Genomic DNA, 26,000 nt, shown 5'->3' on the forward strand with positions numbered 1-26,000 from the left:
AATTACAACTTGGGTATAACAAGAGTTGGTTATTACAAGCAGCAACCTGAACTCAGAAATCAGAAGGTGCACAGAGTCGTTATAATCTCTATTACAGCGAATGCAAAATATACTCTGCAACAAAAATACTTTTAAAGGCTCCACATTCAATTCTCTGCAAGAAGCCAGGAGGAAATGAGAGGGAACAGAGAGGAACCAGAGCCACATCTTGTGGGTGCTGCCATGACTGTGATGTCCATTGGCACATCCCACAGGAATGACCCTGCTCGGCCCTGGCACAGCCCTTGGCAGGGGCTCCACAGGCACAGGGCTCCAGAGGCACTCGAGGAAGGGAAATATTTTAAGTGATCCTTTGGTGACAAAGCCAAGGCAGGACCGGGCGTGATCCAGCTGCTGGACCCCTCCCTGCCAGGGATGGAGGTCCTGGCAACATATCCCTAAAGGACGGGGTCCCTCCGGAGATGCTCCCCTCTGGATGAGCCGGGATGCAGACCCTGAGAGTGCCAAGCTCTGCTCCCCAAGGCCCATCTGACCCCTCAGCCCAAACCATCCCATGGCTGGGAGCTGCACAGAGCCTTCTCTCCCAAACCTGTCCCTGCACAAGGGGCCAACAGCTTCTCCCCCAAGCACAGCACAGGGCACTGGGCAGCCCCGAGGAAGGAGTGACAATCCTTTGACCCAGAGCCAGATACTCAGGCTCCTTCTCCAGGCACTGAACCAGCTCCTGCCTGGCCCAAACCACATCCCAGGCTGCAGAGAAGCTGCTGCACCACAGCATGGGTATCCCACTATGTTATTTCAGCAGTAGTTGCAGCAGAAGTTTACTTTTAAGGCCCACACTTTGGCCTCTGGTTTGCAAAGGCCACTTGGCCTCTCATGCCAACTACACTGGGGAATTTTTTTACATATTTTTCAGTAAAACAACCTTTTCAACTCACCCTTGGGTCAGCAGATCCCACAAGCACAGGTATGGACAGTGATGGGGCTGCAGGACAGGATCTGCTCATGGAGCAAGACCACCCAGCCCACCCAGCATCACCCACCCTCCATCCCATGGGACAGGCATGGTGGGATGGGGGAGAGACGAGGAGGACAACATTAAAAATATATATATATCTCTTAAGAAAAAAAAATCTAACAAATATATCTGATATTAGAATCTTTTTTAAAAAGCCAACTGCTCTGCTCCTGCCCAACCTGGCAGTATTGCTTTGTTAAAGAAGGGGACTGTTCCTTGTCTCCTGCAGACAAATCAACCCCACCTGTTCACAAACATCAACTGCTCTCCAGTGAGGCACTGGCACAACCCCCTCCACATGTCCCCACTGTCCTCTTCAGCCTTTTTGGTTTGTCTGCTGGTTTGGCACATTCAAGGTGAAGGCTCCTGCGAGAACAAAGGCCTCGGGCTCCAGTCTGTGAAGTGCCCATGGTGGCTTTAAGGCTAAGGAGGATCTTTTGGCCAATCTCTTCCAGGATCATGATTGTCAGAACAGGGAAATGAAGCTGGTGCAGCATCACAGGCAGTCCAGGTTGTGAGATGAGAGCAGCCACCTATGCCTGCCCTGTGGGCATGAAAGCTACACGTGGGCTGTTTAGTCCCCTCATTTAAAACCAACCATATTCCTTTAATGAATGGATTTAGGATGAGGCAGAAAATCCCAAGGGTCGCCCCCCATTTCCTGTAGGCACAGTGAGGGGCTGTGAAAGCACTGGGGTGAGGGGGGGCTTTGTGCTTTGGCACCAGGACCCCCTCGAGGCTGCTCTGTAAGGCTGGGATGCAGGGATAAGTCAGGCTTTGACGTCCATCTGTGCGAGCAGGTTGTGGGGTGTCCCCCAAAGTGGCTTCCCCAGCTGTGCCAGGGGGACCCTTCTGGAGGGGCCAGAGCCACCCACTGCTCTTACCACCACCACGATGGTACCTTGGGCTCAGCCAAAGGCTCCACCACCAGGAGAGTGTGGCTGGGCCACACTCACAGCCAGGAAAAAAACTGGCCAAGAAACTAAAAATTGTTAAAATTAAAAAAAAAAAAAAAAAAAATAAAAGAGCGTCAAGGCTTCAGGTTCCATTCCTGGGCAGCACCACTGGCGGTGCCCCGGTGTGGGCACGGCCTCCACCCGCAGAGGCTCCCGGCGGGGGGGACCAGCACCCTCCTCTGCCTCGAGGCCAGGGCTTCCCCATCACCCTGATCTCCTCTGGCTTGGCTCCGGGAGAGGTCTCAGGGCTGGCAGGGCTCAGTAGGGGGTCGTGCCTTCCCACTCCACCAGGTACTGCACCTTCCCCTCCAGCGTCACCCGCCGTGCCAGCACCTGGTACTTCTCCCCGCAGACCAGCCGGCCCGCGGCCCCGAAGTAGCTGCTGATGGAGGACTTGAGGTGGGAGAGCGACGAGTCGTCCTCGCTGATGCTCTCGAAGGTGTGGCTGTCGATGCCGTCGTCGGGGCGCTCGGGGCCGCCCGGGGCCTCGCTGCCCTCGGGGGTGCCCAGGGCCGGGCGCCCGCCCCCGTCCCCTCCCCTGCGCTTCGCCCCCGCCGAGCCGTACGCCGGAGCTGCCAGTTTGCGCTTGCGGCTGCCCACGGTCCTCTGGCTGCCAGGGAGGGACAGAGCAGGGTGAGGGCGGCACCCAAAAGGTGCCCCACACCGTGCCGGGAATTTGAGGGAGCCCAGCGAGGATTGAGGGCCCTGACCCCGCACACCCAGCAAAGCAGGGCCGCTCTGGGACCACCAGCCTGGTTTGGGACACAGGGAGCAAAGGCTGCCTGACATGGGACATCCCTGTGCCAGGACACAAGGGTGCTGTGGGGGGAGAGGGCAGCCCCTCACCCTCCTGGCCATGCCACTGGGACCCCTCTGAGAGGGGGCAAAGGGCACAGCCCTCACCTGGACTCATAGGAGAGGCTCGTGGTGGCCGAGCCTGAGGTGCTGGCGGCATCTGTGGAGTCCACGTCTGATAGGAATGTCTGTCCTGAGCTGGCACTGGGGATGGGATGGGATAGGATGGGATGCAGCGTCAGCCCCAGCCTGGCACAAGCAGCACCCCTGGCCCCCCACACCCCCAGCCCAGCTCCACGGACCTTTTCAGGCTCTGGATCTCATCCAGCGTGAAGTCAAAGATGCTGGCCAGGTGGTGGTTGGTGCTCCAGGCAGAGGTGAAGTCACTCTGTGTCACAAAAACAAGCTCACTTGTCACTGCCTGGTAGAGGGGTGCTGCCCGTGCCCTCCACATTGGCACCACTACCCTCCTGCCCATGCCCCTGCCACCCCAGAAAGCGTTCCGTGCCAAGCCAACTTCCCAGGGGGAGCGACAGGGGCTCTCCCTGCCCGCAGGAGTGGGGAAATCTTGCAGGGAGCCTCAGGACAGGGCTGCAGGGATCCCACTCATCTGTCAAATCCCAGGACAGTTGCACAGAGGAGGGGGGGAAGGACTCACGCTGGGAATGGCGTCCTCCAGCAGGAACTTGGCCCTCTTGCGTTTCGCCGCTCGCCGCTTGTGCTGCTGCAGCTGCCGTGGCAGGAGCCTGCAGAGAGGGGCGTGAGGGGGCAGCGGGCACGGGGCACTGCTGCAGGGGGTGCCCGGGCACACGTGGCCACTCACCCGTCCTTGTGGACACATCTGCTTTTCCCCCTCTTCTTCAGCTCGCAGGAGCCGCCCTCGCCCTCGCCGGGGCCCTTCTCCGGCAGCACCTTGGTGGGGGGGTTCGGTGGGACGCGGATCCGCAGGCGGAAGATGCATTTCTTCTTTTTGATCTCCTTCCCACACAGAAACCTAGAGGGGAGGGAACAGCCCTTAGCCGGGGGGGGGCACAGGAGCATCCTGTATCCTGCATCCCAGCCTGTCCCCTCGCCCGGGACTCACCTGCTCTTGTAGCTGTTGAGGGCGTTGAGGAGGTGGGGGCCGCGCTCTGAGATGGGGGTGCCCGTGAGCTGTGGGAGAGGGGGGTCAGGAGGGCTTGGCACCCTCTGGGGTTATACAAAATCCAAACAGATGGGGGAACCCAAACTCCGGGTTTCAGCTCCTGCCCAAGGCCAGGCAGGGAAGGATGCCAAGGCCCAGAGCTGCCTGGGTTTGGCACCTCCAGGGAGCCGACCCATCCCACTGCAGGCACAGGCTCCCAACACGCCTCAGTGTTCGTGCTCCTCCTGGCTCGGCTCCAACTAGGAAACGTGTCAGCTCTGACACCCCAACAAGGGCAATCCCAGCCCAGAGGAAGGTGATTAAGCTCATTTGGAGCAGGAACCACCCATCCCAAGTGCTGAAGGAGCTGGGTTTTGGCAGAGGTGCCCAAGCTCAGTAGCATGGGGCTGCTGGCACAGTGGCACTGCCAACACATGGGCATGTCCCTTCCCACTCTTCACCCCCTGCCCACTTCAGCCCCAGGAAAAGGCCCTCGGCTCTGCCCAGCTCAGGAGTCCCACCCTCCACCACAGACACTGCCCTCTGGGACACTCTGCTCTGCCACTGTGTGTTTGTACCTTCCCGAGCTGCAGCGGATCCCAGTGGTGGTTCACGAAGGCCAAAATCTCCTCAAAGTCAAAGTACTTCTTCTTGCTCTGCACACCCAGGTTGTAGAGGGCGAGATGGACGACATCCACCCTGCAGCCAAGGGGGGCAGAGGGTCAGCAGCCCACCCTCTCCCCACAGGACAGTACCCACCGTGATTCCCTGTTCTACCAGTGCTACTCAGGCTCCCAGGTTTTCCCAAAACCCACTGCTGGAACCTGGGACCATTCCCACACCTCACAGGGGAAGCAACCCAGTCCAGAGGTGCATCCTGGGGGATGCCACAGCCAAGACAGCATCCCTGGAGCTTCAGGGAGGGGGGGTACACTGCCTGCAGCTGGGGGGAACCCCAAATATAGAATCCTAGAATGGTTTGGGTTGGAAGGGATCTTAAAGATCATCCAGTTCCAACTCCCTGCCATGGGCAGGGACACCTCCCACTAGACCAGGGTGCTCTCAGGCCCATCCAGCCTGGTCCTGAACACCTCCAGGGTGTTCATCAGCCAGCCCACTGCCCCATGGCCACCCTGGCACATCCCAGAGGAGCCAGGGCCTGTTTCTTACCATCTCAAGGGCAGGCGCTTGATGTACTCAGGTCCCTGGTTACACACAGAGCAGAAAAACACGTAGAACCTGGAAAACAGCAGGGAGAGAGAGTGCTGGGAGTGGAAGTCACTGCCACAGCCACGCAGGGCCTGGGGATGGGTCAGGGTGGGACAGTGCTCTGGGTGCCAACAGTGACAGCACAGCTGGGAGTGGGGCTCTGCAGGACAGGGCCACTTGCCCGCCACCATCCATGTCAGTGCCAGGTGGATCAGGGAGATACAGCTGGGGATGTGTCCCCCCTCTAAAGCCAAAGGGGACGTACCGGTCTCCGAACATCATGGGGTCACTGAGGCACTGGGTACAGGCTTCATGGAACCACTGCCGGCAGCGGTAGCACTGCAGCATCTTCAGGTACCACCTGGGGACAGGAGGAAGGTGACAGTGAGGGCAGCATGTGGCAGCCACCACCCCAGCCCCCTTCCAGGCACAGACCCTGCAGCCAGGGAGAGGAAGTCAGTCCCTAACTTGTATTTCCTGAAGCCCCAGGGGTGGGTGCAGACAGTTCTTCTGGAGCGAGCGGAGACCCGGATGGCAGAGGCAGCACAGGCAGCAAAGCTGCTGGCCCAGGGCAGTGCCCTGCAAGCTGGGGGCTTCTCTCTTGGGTAAAATATCCCCACCCTCATCTTTTCCCCACAAAACCAATCGTGGCAGGCAGGCAGGGGCTTACTCTCCGGGGCCCCCGCAGTAGCAGTAGCACTGCTGCTGGTTGGTCCGGTGAGGGGAGTCCCACTCCAGCAGCTCGGGGTTGTAGGACAGCACCATCTTCACAGCTTGCAGTGTCCTGGCAATGGCTCCCTTCTTCAGGGCACCCCCCTTCTGTGGGATCGAGCGGGATGGGGTCAGCACAGACACACCCTGCCCCGCTGTGCCCCCCCAGCCCAGGGCAGCCCCGCTCACCCGCACGGCCAGGGCGAAGATGCAGCGGCGGCAGAACCACGGCGTGCCCAGCGGGCCCTCGCTGCCGCTCGCCACCGGGATGTGGCACTGCTGGTGATACCCTGCAGGAGGGCTCGGTGTCAGTGCCACAGGGCTGGACACCCCCCCCAGGGTGGGACAGGGCAGAGCCCGGGGTGATGTGCCCACACTCACCCAGCCCGCACTTCCCGCAGATGAGGATTTCGTTCCTGGGGCCCGACGTCTTCCCCAGGCAGATGCTGCACTTGGGCTCCTCCCCGGGGACACCGGCTGTGGGACAGGGAGGGCAGAGTCGGAGCTGCACGAGGCACAGCCACGTCCCGCAGTGCTGGGAAGGGTCCCACAGCACGGCAGCGGGAAGGGAGGATGGGGCAACACTCACCATGCTGGATGTCCTTCCAGAGGACCCAGTACTTGGAGTTGTCCTCAAATGTGACAAGGCAGCTCTGCTTGGAGCCACTCACCTGCAGGAAAGAGCAGGAAGAACCACCGTGTCTCAGTTCCCATTCCCAGCACTTCCCTGTTTTCCCTGGTGACTGCTCCTGTCTCTTGGGGCTGTGGGAAGTCAGGTTTGGAGCGTGACACCCCAGGGCAGGACATCAACCCAAAATGCTCCTCTGACCAAGAGCACGTTGCAGCCTAAGCCAGAACCCCTTGAGCCACGAACTGACCCAGGGACTGGCACTGGCACCACTTCAGGTGCTCCCGTTACCTTCTGTGTGCCCCCGTTACCCTCTGGGTGCCCCCGTTACCCTCTTGATCTTGCCCAGGTAGTAGAGCCCGTCGGTCCAGCGGCACAGCACGTACTGCCCCTCCGTCAGCCGGACCATGAGCTCCCGGCAGCCGCTACCCCTCCGCGCTGAGCCGGCACCCGGAGCCTGCTGGACGCGGCCAGAGGCCGCATAGACATCCCGGATGAGGGGGCTGAGCTTGGCGGGCTCCATCAGCAGCACCTGGAGGGGACACACAAGCTGTCACCTGCCCTCGTGATGCGACACAACGAGCCCATCAGCCGGGCACAGCATCCCTAAGAGTTTTGCCTGAGAGGACCAAGCCCCAGCTTCAGCCCCACCAGCAGGGGCTCAGGACCTCCAAAACAAGTGCCGATGAGACCGTTCCGTGAAATCCAGGGAGCAACCAAAATCTTTGCTACTGGTGAGCAAGAGGGAATCAGGGAATTAACCCCCGACAGCCCCATCTCCCACAACACTGAGCCACCCGGCCGGGCAGCACCGGGACACACGGCTCAGTTTTGGGAAGGGGCACGTGAGGGACAAAAGTTTTAAATTCGCTGTGATTTTTAAATCACAAATTCCAAGCAGTTTTGCGGGGTCCCAAACCACCGGGAGTGCTGCAGGAGCAGGGATGTGCCAGCACCACCCAGGTGGCCCAGTGACACCACCACGAGGTTTGGGGTGCGGGAGGTGAAGGAGCAGAGCTGCGATCCCAACAGACACCACGCAAACGACTGGAGAGGGACTTTTCTCCCCTTCGCGCTCCCGTCACGGCCACACACGTGGCCTCGTGGCAGCACGCGTGGCCTCGCGCCGCGGACCTCCACGCGACCCCCCTCCGCGCGGACCCTGCTATCCATGAGAACCCTCCCGTTCCTTGATGGGATCATCCCGGGATGGGCAGCGGGATCCCAGTCCCGGCAGAGCCCCGCGCTCCCGGGGCAGCGGCGCCGCACCACGAGCCGCGACCCGTCCGGGCAGCGGCAGCGCCGGGTCCCCGCGCGGGAGCGGCTCCGAGCACGGCGGCGGCTCCGCTCCCGTCCCGGGGCTGCCCCCGCTCCCCGCGAGGCTCCCCCCGCTCTGCCCGCGGACACGCGTGTGTGGCAGCGCCCACGCCGCCCCCGTGCCGGGCGGGCAGCGGGACCGAGCGGCGGCCGGAGGCTCCCGGGCGGGTCCCCCCCGTACCCCGGCGGCACCTGCCGAGGGTCCCCGCGGGCAGCCCCGAGCGGCGGCCGCGGCCCCGCCGCCATTGGCTCATTCAAAGGCGGCCGCGGCGCCGTCTGTCCGCCCGCCCGCCTCCCCACCCGTCCGTCCGTCCGTCCGTGCGCCCGTCCCGCCCGGTGCCCGGTGCCCCCCGCCCGGCCCCGCCGCCGCCCTTACCGCGGGGTGCGCTCAGCGGGCGGCCGGGGCGCGGGGCCGGGGGGCTGCGGGGCGCGGCGGGGGCCGGGCGCGGGGCGCCATCTTCCCGCGCTAACCCCGCGCTCCCGCCGGCATTGACGTCCCGGTTATGCAATTAGCGGGGCCGCCCCCGCCGCCTCCCACGGGTCCGGTCCCACCGCGGCGCAGCGCATCCCCGCGGCACCGCCCGGCACCGCACGGACCGGGCTGGCAAGGAGAGCGCGGACCGGCACCGCACAGACCGGCATCACACGGAGCGGCACCGACCGGCACCGCACGGGCCGGGCCGGAGAACACGGCACCGATCGGCACCGCACGGATCAGACCGCAAACACGGTCCGGCACGGCACGAGCTGGCACCGACCGGCACCCACAGGCAGGGCTCGGACCGGCAGACAGGGCTCAGACCGGCAGACACGACTCGGACCGGACTGGCACGAACCGCCAAACACGGCACCGACCGGCAAACACGGCTCAGACTGGCACGGCACGGACCGGACCGGCAGGACGCACCCCGGCTCGGCTCGGTGCGGCTCGGCTCAAAGAGGCTCGGCTTGGCTCAGTTCGGACCCGCCCGGACCCGCCCGGTGCCCCGCAAGCGGCACCGCCGGGGCCAGGACCGGGCACCCCGGGCCGGCCACGCACCCACCGCCCGTGGAGAGGCACCGGCACCCCCCGCCACCCGCGGGACCTCCCCGCCCGTCCCCCTCATCTCACTCGTGGCTGCAGCCAGGAAAGGGCACCCCCGGGGCCTCCAGGACTGGGGGGCGGGCGGGGATGGGACGCGGGCAGTGCCTGCCCAGCATTGTCCTGACAGGGAACGACCTGTGCTCGCCGGGATTCCTGGAACCGGGAGCAGCCTTTCAGCCTTTCTCTGAATCTCAACAGAGAAAAATCTATCACTGAAAAAAAAAAAAACGCTTTGGTCGATGCCAAGAAGAAATCTGAAGGGTTTGCTGTTTGTTGGAAAGCGCTCCTGAAAAAGCAATGTTTTCCAGGCTGCTCAGGCCGTGGAGGGGCTGATTCCCAGGGCAGGGTCTGGGCCAATCGCAAACCAAGTCCAGAGGGATTTTCCTGCCTGTGATGGATGAGCTCCTGCAGCACCAGGAGCTGAGGCTCCAAGTACACCTGCAACAAGGCTTGAACTGCAAGTGAGCATCTCCCCAGTGTCAGGGATGAGCAGCACACTGCTGAGCTGCCTTTCCAACACACGGAAGTCTGTCTGCTAGGAAACAATATTTTAAATCAAACTTTCCCATAAAACATCGGTGTCGTGATGCTGCACCTGGGAAGGGGGTGGGAAACAGTTCCCTGAGCAGCTGCTCTGCTCCTTCTGTGTGAGAAGGAAAGCCCAGCACGGTGTGAAGGAGGTGATCCAACATGCCATGCCATGCCATGCCATGCCATGCTGTGCCACACTGTGTCATGCTGTGCCACATTGTGCCATGTGTGCAATGCTGTGCCATCCTGTGCCATGCTGTGCCACACCTCTAACTAGCCCCAGGCCCCAGCTCCACGTGAGTCACACTGGGATAGCGTGAGTCACCTCGGGATTAAAATAACCCCTGCACCACAGCCCTGCCCTCAGACAAATCCCACTTCTCGCTCCGCTGCATCGGAGCTGCTGGATTTGCCCCAAATCCAGTGGATTGTGGCGCTCCCGGGGCACCGTTCCTGTCCCAGCCTGTCCCCGCGGGCTCAGGGAGCACCACCCTCCTGCCCAGCCCCCGCCGTCGATGTTTGCAGCAGGTTGGTCGTTTCCCACAGGAATGCGGATGGTGAGGCACGGAAATCAAACTCTGGACCAAGTTCACCACGAGTAACCTCCCTAAAAACCCTCTGCACAGAGAGGGCACCCCAAAGCTGGCACCTGCCAATGGAGGGAGTGCAGTAACATTGCCCTGGGGCAAAAGCTCCAAACAAAAATCTAAATTAAAAAAAAAAAAAGAATTTGAGACGTATCCTCATTCCTGACAGGAATGAAGCCACATAATTATATTTGACTCTGGTTTCTTTGCAGGTGCTCCTGCCACAGCATCCACCAACCTGAGGGCCAGCAATCCTGCACCCTCCTCAGGCAGGGAGTGTGGCCAACGTGGGCTCCCAGGGCAGGACTCCCGGCTCCTTCCCCGCTATGGAATTCCCAAACAAAACCTGCATTTGCAAAAGGTTTTGAATGAAGCCCCAGGTAGTTAACTACTCCAAAATTCCCAGTTTTCCCTTAAAAACTTTTAATCGCTTCTCCACACCCTGCTCTTGCAGAGGGGACAAGGTGCTTTCCTGCTCGGATGAGGATGGAGCAGCTGGAGAATCACAGCCCTGGCTGGAGCAGAACCTGCAGAGTGTGCGGGGAGAGCAGCTCCCAGCGCTGCCCTCCGGCTTTGAAAACTGCCCAGAAATCGTTGCAGCCTCTTTTCACAGTGTTTTTCTTTCTTTGAAAACAGGAGCGGGAGGAGGGGTTGTGTGTTGGCCTGTAGCCTTGGAGACTGAAGCCGAGGAATACTGAATGGAAACCCAAACATGGAGCTGCCTCTGAGCTCCAGGCCTGACACAGAGATCGGATCTGCAGGGACGGCTCCGCTCCGGAGCCTCCCACGGCTGGGCAGCTCACAAGTGCCACTTTCAGCTGGAGATTCAGCTGGTTCAGTAGGATACATCCATGGCAATGGCAGGGGCTACAACCACAGCAGCTCCAGGCTGTTGACATAATTCCCTCTCTCTCTCTCTCTCTCTCTCTCGGCCAACGCTTCCTTCTGCTCCAAGAGCCTCAACCACCTCCTCACCAAAAGCATCTGATTGACCAACACGACCAATTTAAGCTCAAAGCCACTGTGTGCAACATTTGAGTTCATGTCCTGAAGCTTATAAGCCTAAAATTTGCCTGGTTTTATTCAGCTTTATTAGTCCTTCCTAAAAACATCTGATCTTTCCCTACAAACCCTGTCCTTGGTTATTTCAGAGCGTCGTAGCTCCTGGAGCACCGTGACCCTTTGCCAACCCAGCCACTAAACACGGAGCAAACGGTGCTGATTTAACACCATAAAATTCTCATTGATTTTCCTGCATCTTTTGATTTGATCTGGGGAAAAAAAAGAGTAATCCCTTTGGCTGCTCCTTTCTGCAGCAGAAGTGACTCGATGCACTGGAGAACTCTTGCTATCGCTCTGGTTTCAGCTCCTTTCAGTGTCAGCCACTTCCTTACCAAGGGAGGTTTTGTGGCTGAAGGACTTTGGGGATGAAAATCCGGAGCCGGTTCCAGGAACACCAGGGCTGGGAGCAGAGCCCTGTGTTTGGAAAGCAGTTCAATACATTCCACAGGGCCGTGGTAATGCTCCGGCTCCCCTGGCTCAGGGGGCAGGTCGAGCTCCTTGGAGCCCTTCCCGAGGCTGCTGATCCAGCGTTGGGTCCGAGGTGTGGCTCCAACTGGAGCCAGAGCAGTTCAGTCTGACATTGGGCTGCTCTGTGCCAGCTGTGCCTTTGGAAGGAAGAGCATCAGGCATTGGGTTTCGTGTCTTTTTGTTTGTTTAGTATGGATTTGATCCATATCCATATTTTTTTTTAATTTAGCTCTCTTTGCGTGCTCTGTGCAACTGCATAAGACATGAAGAGCCTGTGAGTGCTCTCCCAGCTGGGCAGGTTTGAGGGGAATGGATGTTCTGGGCATGGCTGTAGTTCCTGAGCTCCAAAGAGACCTTCCTTCCCCCAGAAAGAAGGAAGGAAGGGAAGTGTTGTAGCACAGCTCAGCTTTTTCTGTGACAAACCCCCATCATCACATCTCCAAGTTGCTCAAGTCCCTGTTTTACAGGGAAAATAACACCCAAACCTTTCTTAAGTTAGTGAGCTTTATTTAGGAAATAAATAAAATGGTAAGAAAATATGAATGATTGTAATAAATACAGCACTTGCCAAAGTGATACAGCCACGAGAAGCACAATATTTTTAGGCAAATTACTCCAGTGTGGTTACAGGGGCTGGAAAAATAACTTTCTGTCCTTGAAAGACATTTTAAATATGGAATAGAGGAAAAGACATACATAGAGAGAGACTATGTGTCTGTGATGGCAAAGATTATCCAGTTTCTTCCCAAACAAGCTTTGATAAATATTTGTTTATGGGGAGGGTGTTTTTGAAATGTGATACTTTATCACAACTAATTATTTTAAAGGATGTTGTCAAGATAGAAATGAGAGATTTTGCACACATCCAGACAGTCCCAAGCTGGTCTTGCATATTAAAAAAAAAATAATTATTAATTTCTTACTTCTATTTAAAAAAAAAAAAGGAAAAACCATTTCTGCAGCTACTTCTGTTTTAGGGTGTGAAAAGACTTAAACATCAGAGCACGTGAAAAGAAGCAATAAAAAAAAAAATCAATAATTTCCAATAAGTCACTTGCCTTGAAGGTTCAGGAAGTGACTGGACAGTTCAAACCAAAGCCACTGAGGGGTCTCTATCCTGCCTGGAGCAGAGCTATGGGTTTCCAGGGGTTTCCAACCCCCAGAGCTCCAGATCTGCAATGGGAAAGTCAAACAGCTCCTTTGGAAATCCAAGAGTAATTCCCCCAAGGCACAGTGTAATCTGGTCCCTGACTGCTGCAACACAACATCTCTTTACAGGGCACATAAATAGAGGTTAAATAAAATAAAGGAAGGGAGGAATCCCTGGGGCAGGGATTGGAGCCACCAGAGCTGCCCAGGGCTCCTGAGCTCACCATGAGCACAGGCAGAGACACCCAAAGGGGGCCTCAGGGGAAGGAACCTGTCCTTGCTCCTGCTGGGAACAGCCAAAATCCCCCCCTGGGCTGCCAGGCAGTGCAGTCCAGGGACTGTGCCCCCTGCAAAGGGAGCTGTACCTTCCACAGTGCTAACAGAGGATGGCAAAGCTCTGCTTCCCCCTTGCACCCCCAAACCCATCAATCCAAGGGATCTGAGCCTCACTCCCTGCCAGGAACCCCGGCAGAACCACCCCCACAGCCAGGCCAGGTGTGAGGCAGAGCAGTGCTTTCTCCACAGGTCCCTCTGAGGGGCTGGGGGTGACTGTGACCGACACCCAAACCAGGAAAAGCGGCTGTTTCAGTGGGATAATCACATTCCCATGGGCAGGAGCCCATTCCGTGGGCACTGGGGGAAGCTCTTGGCACAGGGGGATCTCCAGGTGACACGGGTGGGCTTTGTGTGCACACAAAAAACCACCACGAGGCCTCAGACGGGTGGTTTTGTCCCCGTTTCGTGTCGCCCTTCAGGGGGTGATTTCCCAGATTTCCAGGTTTGCTAATTGGTTTCGATGATGCACTTGAGGAAAAGCGTGTCCTCCTTCACGTAGGCGTGTTTGGGGGACTGCAGCTTGGCCAGGGGCAGGAAGGTGGGGCAGCCACTGGCCACGTTCATGTCGTGCACCGGCCTCTGGAAGGACGCGGAGGCCAAATCCGGCCGGAAGGCGTCGATCACGTGCTCCCTGTTGTTCTGGTCCAGCAGCATAAATGTCACCTGGGGAAACAGGTGGCAATGGTGGTTACTGGAGTTAACAAAATAAACCAGGACACACCAGGGATGGAAGTGCTGCAAAAGCTCCATTGATGGTTGAACACGAACTGTGACCAATGTTTCCGGCCAAGGTCAGATCGTGCCAACGAGGGGGACTGTAACAGTTCCCAGATGAAATGTTTAAAAAAAACTTTGCCACCCCTCAAACAAAATTCAATTAAATCAAGCAGGGCATTATTTCTTGGTAGAGAACTGCACAGTCCAAAGGCTTTCTTGCCTCTCTCACGACAGCTTAAACAAACCCTGGGTTTGGTTACAGTCATTACATTTATTCTGTTATTGTGGTTTGGACTCAGAAGAAACAGCTCAGTTGCCTGTGCACGAATATGGAAAAGACACAACCTAAATATCAGTATAGAATCTCCCCATCTCATTACCCCTTTTATTAACTCACTGTTCTTCAGCTTTAAATACGAAATGTATGTAATAATCTTTTAATACAGTGAAGATTGGGAACTTTGATTTCTGCTTTTTTGGCTGCTAACAGGCAGTAAAGCTATTTAAAGCTATTTACATGAAAGGCTTATGGAATTATTACCACACACAGAGCAGAGATCAGGCCCTGCCAGGGTTTCACTGCTTTTCTAACCATTGTTGCCATTATCAGACCACACTTAGGAGAAAAAATCAGACCAGGATCACATGTGACATCTGTGGCACCTTTGTAAGTGGAACTTTCACCCTTCTGACACCTTCAGGCAGCAAATTCCCTCATAAATTGATATTATCTATGTTTAGCGACAGCCAGGAGAAAATGTGTCTCTGGCTTTAGCCCAGGTGGACACAGGTTGGAATATCTGGAATATCTCAAACACCGTGTTGTGGTGTCTGAAAATCCCACCAGGCAAATTATGGACTATCAGCAGGAGCAGCTTTCCCTGGAAGTGACTCCAGTCAGAGACAAATTATTACCGAGGATTCCAGGATGGCCTTCGGAGGGGAAAATGGGAAAACAGCCCAACTTCCACTAAACCAGAGGAAAAAAGTCCCCTTGTGCTGACTGGGAGAAGCTGTGGGTTCAGGCTGGGATCAGGCATGGAAAGGTTTCCCTTCTTACCTTGTGCCTGAAAGGCCACGGGAGCAAAGCGTCGTAGTCTCCTTTCATGACCACGAAGAACAGGGACATGTGGGTCCCTTTCCCTGTGCCATCCCCGTTCAGGTACACCCTCAGGCACACCTTGTAGCCATACTTCGCAGTGTAGAAAGCTGAAAATCAGAACTTTTCATTAGCAAAGCCTCCTCTGGAGAAACAAAGAGGCCTAATGAGCGTTTCTGCCACGTGGGAAGAGGTGGGACGAGGTGGCGTGTGCCGCGTTTCGCTCTCACAGCGAGGAGAGCAGACAAATCAGTCCCCCCTGGGGGTTACAAGCAATGAAATTCCAGTGGTTGGAATCCTTTTAGTGCCTCATGGCTCAGTGAAAATTACCTGTTATTAGCCACACGAGGGTATTTTACCTAATCCAATTACTTCCCACGTGGGAAATAGCTGCAAGCAGGAAGCCCTGTGGTGCCACAGGCATCGAGCTGTGGCTTGGGAGGGAGGGATCCAGCAAAGGACACTGCAAGTAGCTGTGGTGGAGGGCAAACTTCAGAGGGAGAGCCCAGAATAGAGCACAACTCCTTGGAAAAGCTGGATTACAGGTCTCTGTATAAACAGCATCTTGGTTTAAGGAGCTGTTTTAAAGGCCCTGTTGGCACAAGCAGAAAGGAGCAGCGTCCCGGAGGAACGGGGGTTTGCAAACACACAGACCTGTGACGTGCTTTACCTGGTGAATACAACCCCACTGTCCTGCCAGTCACAGAGTCTTGCAGCTTCCTGCCCACGTCTGTTATTTTCCACAGAAAGATGCCATCGTAGGAGGCCTGCTCTGAGAACACCAGGCTCTTGTGCAGGCTGCTCAGCCCCGCGTCCTTCTGTGTCAGGCACCGGTGCAGCTCTGCAATCTGGAGGAAAGAAAGCATTTCTCAGCCAACCCCCCTCTCCAGGCTGTGCTGCAGGAGCAGCTGAATCGTTCTGAAGTGCTCCTGTTCCAAAATTCTCCTTTGATTTCTTTTTAAGTGACAGCTCTGTGTCAAAACAAGCGGATAGATGGTTGTTTGGGCCTCCAGGCAAACTGCTGCTGTAAGAGGAGCAGTCAATTAAACAACTGCCTTGCTTGCTTACAGTCTGATGCTGGCAAACTCTGAACGCTCAAAAGCCTCAGGAATATCTTGATACCTAAATGTGGATTTAGAGAACAAATACTAGAGATCCCCACTTGAAAATTTATTCAAAACAACACCAGGATCCCGTAGATGTGTCCAGAACTTAACACTTCCCAGCTCACACTCCCTGCCCTGATCCCTCCCACTGATACGTGTCAATATTTGCTGTCTATAGAACAAAAACATTGACAGTTCTTATTGGAACTATTTACCTTCAGCTCAAGGCCTCGGATTATGTTTTGGTCCAGCTCACTCTGCCTCCGGAAGGCCATGATCTCCATGTGGGAACTCTCCACCTCTTTGTTGAGCACTGCCACGATGTTCTCGAACACGTGCAGCTTGTTTTCCAGCTCGGAAATCACCTTCTCCCTCATGAGTTGTTGCAGAACAGACTCATCCTCAGAAACAGAAGATCCAGGCAGGCAGTCCACTTCCAGATCCCCACTGATGTCCAGCCCTGCTGGGATCTGCAGGCTGGAGATGCTTTTTCCCGCCCTGTTCCCGTTCAGCTCCGACTGCGGGGTGGCACCGTGGGCAGCCTTGGCAGCAGAGCACAAGGTTCCCTTCAGCTGCCTCATGTGCTGCAGCAGCAGCAGCATGTGGGCCCCAACTGCAGATTTTTCGTGCTCCTTCATCTTCTCTTTGCCTCCCTGGAAGAAGGTGACACACTGTCAATACCCCATGGATGGGGTGGGGCCAAATCCAGCAATCCTGTGGCTTCCTGGGAGAGGCAGAGGTGGAAAACCTGGAAGATGCGGGTGCAGCTACATCAGCTGGCACCAGAGGAGGCACAGGGAGCCCTCGAAGTTTAGGCTACATGTGTAGAATCAAAGAACTGCTAAGGCTGGAAAGACCTTTAAGGTCATCAAGTCCAACCATGTACATGTGCTACATAAAAAACAAAACAATTGGTGGCAATTTTGGTATTAAACAGGATGCCAGGCAGAGTCCCTGCGAGATTCCCAGATAAGCCAATATTTAACACGTGAAACTCTGCACAAAAGGTGACACAAGGCAACTAAAATGCAAAGAAGTGCTGTTTCTGTTTCCATTTCACTCACCCTGAACAAACAGCCCACTTCAGAAAAGCGACACCCATCCTTGTTGGCTGAGGGGGTAGAGAGGCTCTGTTGGAAAAAAAAAAAAAAAAAAGAGAGAAAATAATCAAATACCAATTGAAAGTGATTCTTTTATTTCCCTACAAACACCTAGGCCACAATCCCAGCAGCCATAAATCAGGTTCACTCAAGTCAAGGCATTACCACAGTGTCCAACCAGCTCTGAAAACTGATGGTAAATCAATTAAAAGGTGGTTGATTGCAGGTTTCTTGCACAAAGTATCCATCCAACAGACCCCATAATGTCACAGCACAATTTAATAAACCACAACTTCTCATAAATAAGGTACTTTAAATACCCTGCTCTACAGCACACTCCTCTTTTCTCATGTGGGTCTCCCTGAGCATATGAAAGGAAACAAGTATTTCCCCATTTTATATGATTAATTGAGATGATAATTTACTAAAGTTAATTGTGGAAGCAGGGAAGAGAGGGCAGCAGAGCTTTGCTGGGATGTAAAGAGCACCCAGATACAACTGCTGTACCTGAAGATGTTCTCAGATGCTCTTTAATCAACGTGAACAAGTGATAATTTCATTAATTGAAATAAAACTGCATTGCAGTCACTCATCTTATACCCACCTTTTCCTTGGATGCTGTTTCTGTTTGCACATGTTTTTGTTCCTTACAGAAATTGTCTTCACATGAATGTTCCTGTCATTAAAACCAGAAGAAAAGAATTCAGTACATTGTTTAATTCTTGGCCTACAAGGTCTCACCCTGGATATTGGCTACAAGATTGACAATGTACAAGTCTTGCCAGGTTCAAACCACAGTTGTGTGCACACACACATGTATTTACACACACATGTATGTGCAATGACAAGCAGGTGTGTTACAGAACAGGAAGCAACACTGACAAGCAGAACAGGAAATTCAAATATATACACACATATATACATAAATATAAACAAGCTCAAGAACAGGAAACTCAAATATAAAGTCAAATTCAAATATAAACTCCTCCTGCATTGACTTCATGTAGTTTGCTCCATGTGCAGACCCTTCTTGCATCCTGCTTATGCACATTTTGAAGGCTGGAATCCAAATTTTCCAGCCTGATGTGCTAATGCAAAATGCATCACCACTAACATGAGGCTTCCTGCCATTCCTGGCTCCAAGAAGGGTAAGGTAATTCCCCTGCCATTGGCTCATAGCTGGAATATCTGTATTTAACACAGCAACTGTCAGCTTTCCATTCACACTGCTCAGGGGGGACTGGCTTTAATCTTTATAAACTCCTCTTCATACCAGTCCTGAAGTTTCTCTTTTGATTCTCAGAAATGCAGCCACAGGATTTTCTCCCTCTCTGACTCAGTTTTTTAACACTCTTTATCTTGCTGTTGCACAAAATATGCCTTTATTTCCTTCCTTTCTGCTCTTTTCCTCCTTCAGGTCTCTGATCTGAGGAGATGGCTTCACATCTCCGGGGGGGAAGGGCTGGAGAGAAACGTCTTGAAAATAGAGAAATGCAAAAATCACAAGACCCATAACCGAGTGTCTGAGATGGAGAGAGGGAGAGCAGCGCCCCAAACCTACTATTTGCTCCCAGAGGGCTGTGGACACATGGAATACCCACAAATAATCAAAATTCTCAACCCACTTCACTGCGAAGTTAATAAAGCAGAGCATGCAACGAGCAACGCTCCAATTTTACAAACACCAAAGGAGGCAGAGAAAAAGCAACATCTCCAGGCCAACCCCCCGGCTCGGTTGCCAAGGTTTCCTGACCAAAAAATTAATTAGGTGGCAGCGAACCGGAATGAGTGGGAGGAAAACAGCTCTTGAGCGAGGAAGGTGGAGGGGCCGAGCCGGAGCTGCGGTATCAGAGCTCCGAGAGGAGAAAGGTGCTCGGGGAGCACACCCGGCTCAGGTTTCCCCCTCCAGCCCGAGCCTGCGCTCACAGGGAGCTGAGAGGGATTTAGTGTTGCCACCTTCTGGTGTTTAAGCTGGAAAACACACTGGATTTAGCTCTGGGAAGAGCTGCCTGGGTCCAGATATTCTCCTTGCTCTGTAGGAGTTGGTGAGGTGTGAGGAGCACATGCAAAAGCTTCCCAAGGAGCAGGTTTTGGCAGAGCACCTTATCCTTGCTCCAGAAGACTGTTACCCCCTCGTTGAATAAATCTCACAGCTCAATATGTGGAAAGGCATCAGTTTGTGACAGTTTGGACAGGCAGAGCTGCCCACTGCTATTTAACACCTTCAAAATATTCCCAGCCCTCCTGCCAGGTGGGTTTTGGATCACTTTGCCCCCATCCCAGGATAAAATCCAAGGCTGGAAATTATTCTCTTTAAATCATTTGGAGGGAACAACATTCATTATTTTGAGCAAACACCATAAAAACTATGAGGTAAATAAGTTTAAATAGTCACTGGGAAATTTGTGGCATATTCAGAGTACGACTTTCCTGGTCTATTATTGACACTGCTGGTAATTTGGAGATTATACCTGATTGTCCCTAACAGAAATAATATCTGACAGTCCTGCCTTATAAATTTGTAGGTGGTTTTAATTTGAATAAAATTCCAGCCACTTCCAAGGTCTCTTCCCTGCCACTGTCTGTGCTCTTCTGCTTCTCCCCTACCTCCTACTGGGAGGTGTTTTGAGACTGAAAATGAGGGATTGGGGTTTTCTTTCCAGAGCTGAAACATGGGCTGCCCCAGCCCTGGGGGAGCACACAGGCACTTCCCTCTTTGGGGCAGCAGGTTATCACATCCAGCTCATTTTTCCCCTCCAACATCCAGCTCATTTTAGCTGGAAAAAAAAAAAAAATCAGCAAACTCAGGAAAATGAAATATCCTCTGAGTGCAGTGAAATCAGGATGGGAAAATGGCACGATAGATTATTTAAGATAAGAGTATAAAGCCCTAATTTGAGAGATAACTGTTCTTACTTGGTATTCAGTGCTGGACAAGCTGCGCTGGCACTGCTGACACACCATCACATTATTGACACAGCCGTTTTCCAGGTGATCTGCCAGTTTTTTCCTCATCACCACGTGCCCACAACCAGTGTGACAGGGGATTAAAGCATATTCACACAAGCTCTGATGCTCCTGGAAGTCAAAAGTTACAAAGCAACCACTGGTTACTAAAGTGCTGATTCACATCTCTCTATAAATAGCCCCCGTTCTGGCAGCCCAGAGCCCTGAGCTGCATTTCTTCTAAGCTTTGGGTAAAGTCCCACTGCACAGAGTTATGAGATTACTGGTGAAAAATTCACCAGCTTTACTGGGGCTTTTTTTGGTAATTCTTAACTTAAAAAAAAAGCCAAAACCAAACAACTTTTGGTAAATTCAAACATGAGATCTGCCTGGAACCGTCTCTCTTAAGTGCTTTTCTTTAACAATAACTCAGTACTGGTCCCAGCTTTCCCCCTTGTATTCACTATTCTAATTTGCATGGCAGATTCCCAAATCTTTCCCATTTAAATGTTTTACCTGGGGCAGATCAGTTGGAAAAGAATGATGGAGATACGTTTTTAGATATTTTGTTGGTATAAATCCCAGTGCTCTCACTGATCCTAATGATGTTGCATTAATCTGTGTTTGCTGAGAACCTGCTTTCATTGTCTCTCTTTTAGTAAGACATTATGTTAATCTAAATAAACTGTCTTTAAACATACTTCAAAATCTTTCATGATACCAGACCAACTGCATCCCAGGGTCACACAGTGGACTTTGAGTTCAGAAATCTCTTTATTAATGGCAGCATCACCAAAAGCCTGGAAAATAAACAGAGTAAGGAAAAAACCCACTGGTCAGAAAGCAATCCATTCTTTTGATTATCCTTTATTTTTTTAAAATTTACTGTACTGCCATAAGACTCTGTAACCCAGCAAACCCAATATAATTAAAAAACCCCCAAATGATTATTAAATAATTTCTTCCTGTTAAAAAATAAGCTACTTGATGTGTTCTAAACTTACTGAAAATATGCTCAGCCCGCCAGAGCTCTTATTTTACATTCCTTTTCCCAGAAGCCTGAAATATGTCCCATGCAACTGCTGTGCTGACAGGAGCCTGACTACGGGGTCTCTTAATGAATGCATTTAATTATCGAGGTCGTTAACACCTCTTAACGTGCTGCAGAGAGGACTCGTTGCTCAGATGGGGCTGTTTCCATTTAGTGGGCACTAAAGAAAAGAAATGTGAACCACGGGGGAGTGGTTTGGGCTTGTTTGCTTTTTTTTTGCACAAGATAGATTTTTGCATTTTGTGAACCATGACAAACGGTACAATTGTTATGTAAATTAGGAAATACAGCACACTCTTTTAATATTGCATCTTGAGCAGTTAAAAGAGGTGCCCTGACACAAGAACAAGTTTTTTGGATGCTCTGGAGGCAATTCCAGCAAATATCCCATGGAACAACAATATCCCAGAGCTAGAACTGGGAGGAGGAAGGTTTACAAACACAAGGAGGGAAATATTTACAAATCATGCCCATATTTCAATAAATTTGAGGAATTTTTCTGAGGTGTCACCAAGTTCAGCATTAACAGCAGATTCATTATTTTTCTGCAGCCCCTTCCTAAACTTTGACTTTTATTTACTGCCTATTTGGTTTCATTTTTCCCTAAAAAAAATGTAGACAAAATGGGTGTCCGTTGATATTCCTGCAGGTAATGGGAAAGGAGGGAAAAAGACAACCTGGGACTGGGCCCTATGGCCCAGTTTGTGTTTGGGATATAGAAAAGCACAGCAATTTGCCTGAAGAACAACCCAACAACAACAGATCTGTGCCATTAAATTGCAGATGAAACATTTGCCAGTGCATAATTTTTATCAATCATTACATTCAGCTCCATGTTTGAAGGGTACAAGAAGCCACGGGGTTGGAAAATCCATTAGGATACTTCCTAAGGATAATAAGTAACAGCTCAGACATCTTATTACAAAGTAGGAAAGCACCAGGTACTTTGAGGCAATAAAAAGTTAATTATATGGAAGAGTGTGGGATTTTACAGTGCAGAACATGGACTTGGAAAGTCCTGAGGCTGCCATTCCTTTTTTTAAATCACAAAGGGTGGGAAATCCAAATGACTAAAGCCTAAGTTAAAATGTGTAACTATTAGCTGCCATCACATTTTACATTATTCCCTCCTGAACTGTAGCCCAGGGATGACTCCAGGGTAGCCCAGATAATGATAATAATAAATTAATGACAACTTACCCTTTCTTCTGCCAGTAGGCTTTCCTCACTTAAAATGTTGGGATCTTCCTCCTTACATTTCTGGCAAATCGCATTTTTATTGTTTCTGGTAAAAAGAAACAAGAATGAAATACAATCCATCAGTGTATTGTAGTTTAGGAGGTCCTTGGACAGGCACTGACACAAATAAACCCACGGAAATTGTGATTTCCACTCAGAATCCATAGCTCTTGTTCAGTAAAGGGCCAATTCCTGAACATACTGACATAAAAAACCCTCTGTTTTCTGTTCTTCCGGACCAGGACTAGGCCCACAAATTTATCTCTGATTCAGTAAAATAACACCCCCCTGGATCATAAACAAGAATAAAGATGGAAAACTATTTATCTCATGAATTATGCAAGAACCCCAGGTAAGGGAGGTAACATGAAAATAAAGTCTTTTCAAACACAGTAAATTCCTATTTTGACAAGACCAGTAAGACATTATGTCCGTTAAAATCCTGACCATCTCTTATCAAAGGACTGCAAAGTCCCATGGAAGGATTAAGTCAAGGTTAAATCATTTAATCAAGGTTAAATCTTGGAGTAGCCAAGGTTAAATCAGAATTATTATGTCATAGATAGAAAAACTGGCACCTGCCAGGCCCAGCATCCACCCTGCACATTCTATGGTGGGAATAAGAAGGAAGCAGGGGGTATCCTGCGGTCCAGCAAGGGAAGTCCTCCCAGAGTGTAAAATGACTGTGGGCCAGGGAGCCACAGCCTTGTCCCTGAGCTCAGTGACAGCTCCTGGGAGCTCTCGGAGCCCTGTCCCTGAGCTCAGTGACAGCTCCTGGGAGCTCTCGGAGCCCTGTCCCTGAGCTCAGTGACAGCTCCTGGGAGCTCTCGGAGCCCTGTCCCTGAGCTCAGTGCCATGACCCAGCTCCCAGAAGCCCTTGGATCCATGGAATGCCCTGCCCAGGGACGTACCGGACGATCCAGGCGAGGCAGGCAGAGCAGTACCTGTGCCCACACAGCGTCTGCAGGGCCTTCTTCAGGACGTTGTTGCAGTTGCTGCACAGGTACTTCTGCCCAGGCACATCCTCGCAGATGGTGGTGGGGTATCCAACAGGAAACTCGTTTTCATCAGGAGAAGAGCCCAGCACGTCCTGCAGGCCCCTGCTCGTGTTCTCAGCCATCTGGGGTGAATATTGTCAGAGGCAAGTTAAAAAAAGCAGGTGCTCAAACAAGGCACATTCTCACTTTGATGTGAGAGGATGTATCAGGCATCAAAGCCCACAAGCAGCTCCAGCCCAGAGCAGTGACAGTGAAGTGTTTGACTGGCTCTGACTAAATGTCACAGTGGGGTTTGACCAGGTACCAGCAGGAAATTACTGCACAGATCTAAAATTTCCCTCAAGCACGACGTGAAAATGGACAACGTATTAAAATGAGCTGTTGGGGGTTTCTTTCCAGAGTTTTTTTAACTTGTAGGAAGATGAGCTACAATCTCACTGGCCTCCATCACACGGAGTTGTTTCCTGGAGAGTAAATCCCTAATCACATTCACTTCCCAGCAGCCAAAATTTGGGATTTCACTTCATAGGTATAAAAACTGAGCAACTGGTGTGTCGACAGTGATTCTCCTGAAGTTGTAAAACTACTGGTGAAATGACAAAGGAAATCTCAAGTCCAGAAATCCCTAACACTTGAGCTCTTCCCAGGTACACCCGGAGCCACACGTGCCAAGGTGTCCTACACCTCCAGTTTGGTTTGGGTAACAAGGGCTGTGCGGTGGGATGTTTTTGGAAATGCAGCCAAAAGGGATTCTGGTGTCTTTTGGAAAATTCAAGGAAGGTTTTCTCTCAGGGACACGGTGCAGTTTGATCGTAACAATGCCTTGACAAAGCTTGTTTTTTTCCTGTGACAATACTGACACACCATAACCTATCTCGGTATTACCAGAAGCCACACTGACTAATAAACCCGAAAAAAACCGAATCGAGGCTGCCTGGGGCAGGCCAGGCCCGCGGGCTGAGCGCTGTGCGGCGGGCCGGGGTAGGGCCCTGGGGTTCGGGCTCTGCTTTGGGAACAAACCGCGTTTTCCACGGCCTGGCTCAGCCCATCCCCGCGGCCTCTGCAGGCATTTGGCGGGAGCTCCGCAGCGAACGCGGGAGCTGCAGAACCTGCCAGAGCCGCAAAGGAAAGCCGGCAGTGCAGCCTTGGCGGGGCCGGGGGTGGGTTTGGGGTGCGGACCGTGGGTGGGTTTGGGGTGCGGACCGTGGGTGGGTTTGGGGTGCGGACCGTGGGTGGGAGCCCAGGACGAGCCTCCCCCTCTCCCGGCCGCGGTTCCCGTTCGGAGCCATCCCGGGATATCGGGAACGCGCAGCCCCGGCGCGGGGGGTCCCCGGGGCCCCACCCGAGCTCAGCGGGGCGGAGGGCGGGCAGGACCCCCGGGCAGCCCCCGCTGCCCTCCCGGGGCTCTCTGCGGGGCCGGGCCCGTGTGCCCGGGGGGAGCGGGCGGGTCCCCGCGGCGGGAGGCGGAGGGCTGCGGGTTCCATCCCTTCATCCCTCCACCCTTCCCTCCCTCTCCCCTCCGTCCCTCCCTCTCCCCGCATCCCTCCCCGTACCTGGGCCCGGCGCTCCCCGCGGGCACGGGAGATGCCGCTCGGTTGGATCCCGGCGCTGCTGCCTCGCCCCGGCCGGGAGGAGCGGGGAGCGCGAACCGCACCCGCGGGGCTTCCCCCGCTCCGGCGCAGTCCCGGCCCGCGGGGACGGGGAAGTGGCCGAGGAAATGCCCCAGGGAGCGAATTCCCCCGGGACAGCCGAAAGGGAGAAGCTGGCGGCTGGTTCCTGAACGCGGGGTGAGGTGCCGTCTGACATGGTGACCCGGCACGGGCACTCGGGCAGAAAGTCCTGCCTGCCCAGGGTGCGGTCACAGCCCAAAATATCCCTGCAGAGCCCTCGCTGCTCGGGGGAGCCCCTGCCCCAAATACGGGACGGGAGCCTTGACTCCTTGGGACCTACGGGAAACCTCCCCCTCCAGCCCTGTGCCTCCCCCTTCAACGCAGATCGTAACTCATACAGGGCTATGAGTTACAGGATAACTCAAGGGAGCTCAGTAACATATGCAAATCCTTCTAAGAGTGCAGTAAAGATTCTACAAAGGAAGGTTTCGCTATTAGCAGAAGGTCCTCCTCACCCCTGACAGAGCTCACTTTGCTGTCACCTTCTCTAAGTTCTGACCGAGGATTCAGCCAGAAAAGCAGTGGCAGATGCAAATCTGTTCACTTTTCCTCGTGAAGGAGACTTGGGGAATATCACTGAGGGCGGGTTCTTGCTGAAAATTAAAACTGAAAGGCATAGGTGGCTCTCTGGGGCCTTCTCTCAGCTGCACTGACAACAGTGACAACCTCCAGGTACCCGGGACTGTGCGAGGGGTTGTTGGACATCAGTGAGTGTTTGCTCGAAGTCTGGCACCTTCCTGTGCTGTGTGTGCACAGACAGGCTCTTCATTTCCACTTCCCTCTCTCTGCTTCTCTGGGCTGTAAATTTATTTGGAGGTGCTGGTCTGCTGTAGATCCAGAGGTAGATCTGCAGTGCAGAGTCATCAGGGCCCTGTATCACCTGAGAAAAGTGTGAGACAGCCTCAGTTAATCCCCCCAATGAACCATTTGCTTTTGTTAGTGTTGTTAAAATTCATGGCAAGTTCATCTGGCCCAGGCACTTTCTGCCAGGATGTGAGTGAGGTTCTGAAAGAGTTTTTAAAAGATTCCTGGATGTGGCTTTTTCAGCTTTGGGGCTATAAAGAGGTGTGAGATGTTAAATTTAGAAAGATCAGAGGTCA

General features: G+C 53.3%; 3 protein-coding genes across 4 annotated transcripts in view; 1 reads left to right on the forward strand and 2 right to left on the reverse strand.

Annotated features, from left to right (window-relative positions):
- CUTA (cutA divalent cation tolerance homolog) overlaps positions 1 to 1,026 on the forward strand; it is a 14,517-nt gene extending 13,491 nt beyond the window's left edge. The window contains exon 6 of the mRNA XM_017810405.1: positions 917 to 1,026. Coding sequence (XP_017665894.1) covers positions 917 to 980 — 64 coding nt within the window. The 3' untranslated portion in view covers positions 981 to 1,026. The remainder of the gene's footprint in view (positions 1 to 916) is intronic.
- PHF19 (PHD finger protein 19) lies at positions 1,025 to 6,963 on the reverse strand. The gene is made up of 14 exons (XM_017810403.1): positions 6,772 to 6,963; positions 6,402 to 6,483; positions 6,194 to 6,289; positions 6,002 to 6,102; positions 5,772 to 5,920; positions 5,367 to 5,462; positions 5,063 to 5,131; positions 4,471 to 4,591; positions 3,854 to 3,921; positions 3,593 to 3,763; positions 3,428 to 3,515; positions 3,072 to 3,157; positions 2,878 to 2,973; positions 1,025 to 2,584 (listed from the first exon to the last, which is right to left on the reverse strand). Exons 1-14 carry the CDS (start codon positions 6,961 to 6,963, stop codon positions 2,233 to 2,235), a joined length of 1,767 nt encoding a protein of 588 aa, XP_017665892.1. The 3' UTR covers positions 1,025 to 2,232.
- Positions 6,964 to 11,993: 5,030 nt separating this feature from the next.
- Positions 11,994 to 24,888, reverse strand: TRAF1 (TNF receptor associated factor 1). Of its 2 annotated transcripts, XM_017809931.1 has the most exons (11): positions 24,784 to 24,888; positions 23,144 to 23,352; positions 22,194 to 22,278; positions 20,644 to 20,742; positions 19,913 to 20,074; positions 17,601 to 17,672; positions 16,961 to 17,026; positions 16,112 to 16,549; positions 15,461 to 15,638; positions 14,752 to 14,900; positions 11,994 to 13,637 (listed from the first exon to the last, which is right to left on the reverse strand). In XM_017809931.1, the coding sequence occupies exons 2-11, from the start codon at positions 23,350 to 23,352 to the stop codon at positions 13,422 to 13,424; spliced, it is 1,674 nt and encodes a 557-aa protein (XP_017665420.1). In that variant the 5' UTR covers positions 24,784 to 24,888; the 3' UTR covers positions 11,994 to 13,421. The 2 variants fall into 2 exon arrangements, with proteins under 2 accessions (XP_017665420.1, XP_017665422.1); XM_017809933.1 differs by lacking the exons at positions 23,144 to 23,352; positions 24,784 to 24,888 and adding an exon at positions 22,680 to 22,707.
- Between the last annotated feature and the right edge of the window lie 1,112 nt (positions 24,889 to 26,000).

This window comes from Lepidothrix coronata, unplaced genomic scaffold, assembly GCF_001604755.1.
Source record: "Lepidothrix coronata isolate B3197 unplaced genomic scaffold, Lepidothrix_coronata-1.0 Scaffold28, whole genome shotgun sequence".
In the NCBI taxonomy this organism is placed as follows: Eukaryota; Metazoa; Chordata; class Aves; order Passeriformes; family Pipridae; genus Lepidothrix; species Lepidothrix coronata.

Excerpts from the sequence above, each read along its gene's own strand:
- PHF19 (XM_017810403.1), bottom strand. The coding sequence starts at position 6,963 with ATGGAGCCCGCCAAGCTCAGCCCCCTCATCCGGGATGTCTATGCGGCC. Across the intron at positions 3,516-3,592 it reads AGATGTGTCCACAAGGACGG|GCTCCTGCCACGGCAGCTGC; the intron begins GTGAGTGGCCAC and ends CCCTCTCTGCAG. Across the intron at positions 3,158-3,427 it reads TGGAGGACGCCATTCCCAGC|AGTGACTTCACCTCTGCCTG; the intron begins GTGAGTCCTTCC and ends TTTGTGACACAG.
- TRAF1 (XM_017809931.1), bottom strand. The coding sequence starts at position 23,352 with ATGGCTGAGAACACGAGCAGGGGCCTGCAGGACGTGCTGGGCTCTTCT. Across the intron at positions 20,743-22,193 it reads GCCTACTGGCAGAAGAAAGG|GCTTTTGGTGATGCTGCCAT; the intron begins GTAAGTTGTCAT and ends TTTATTTTCCAG. Across the intron at positions 13,638-14,751 it reads CGTGGCCTTTCAGGCACAAG|GTGACATTTATGCTGCTGGA; the intron begins GTAAGAAGGGAA and ends CTGTTTCCCCAG.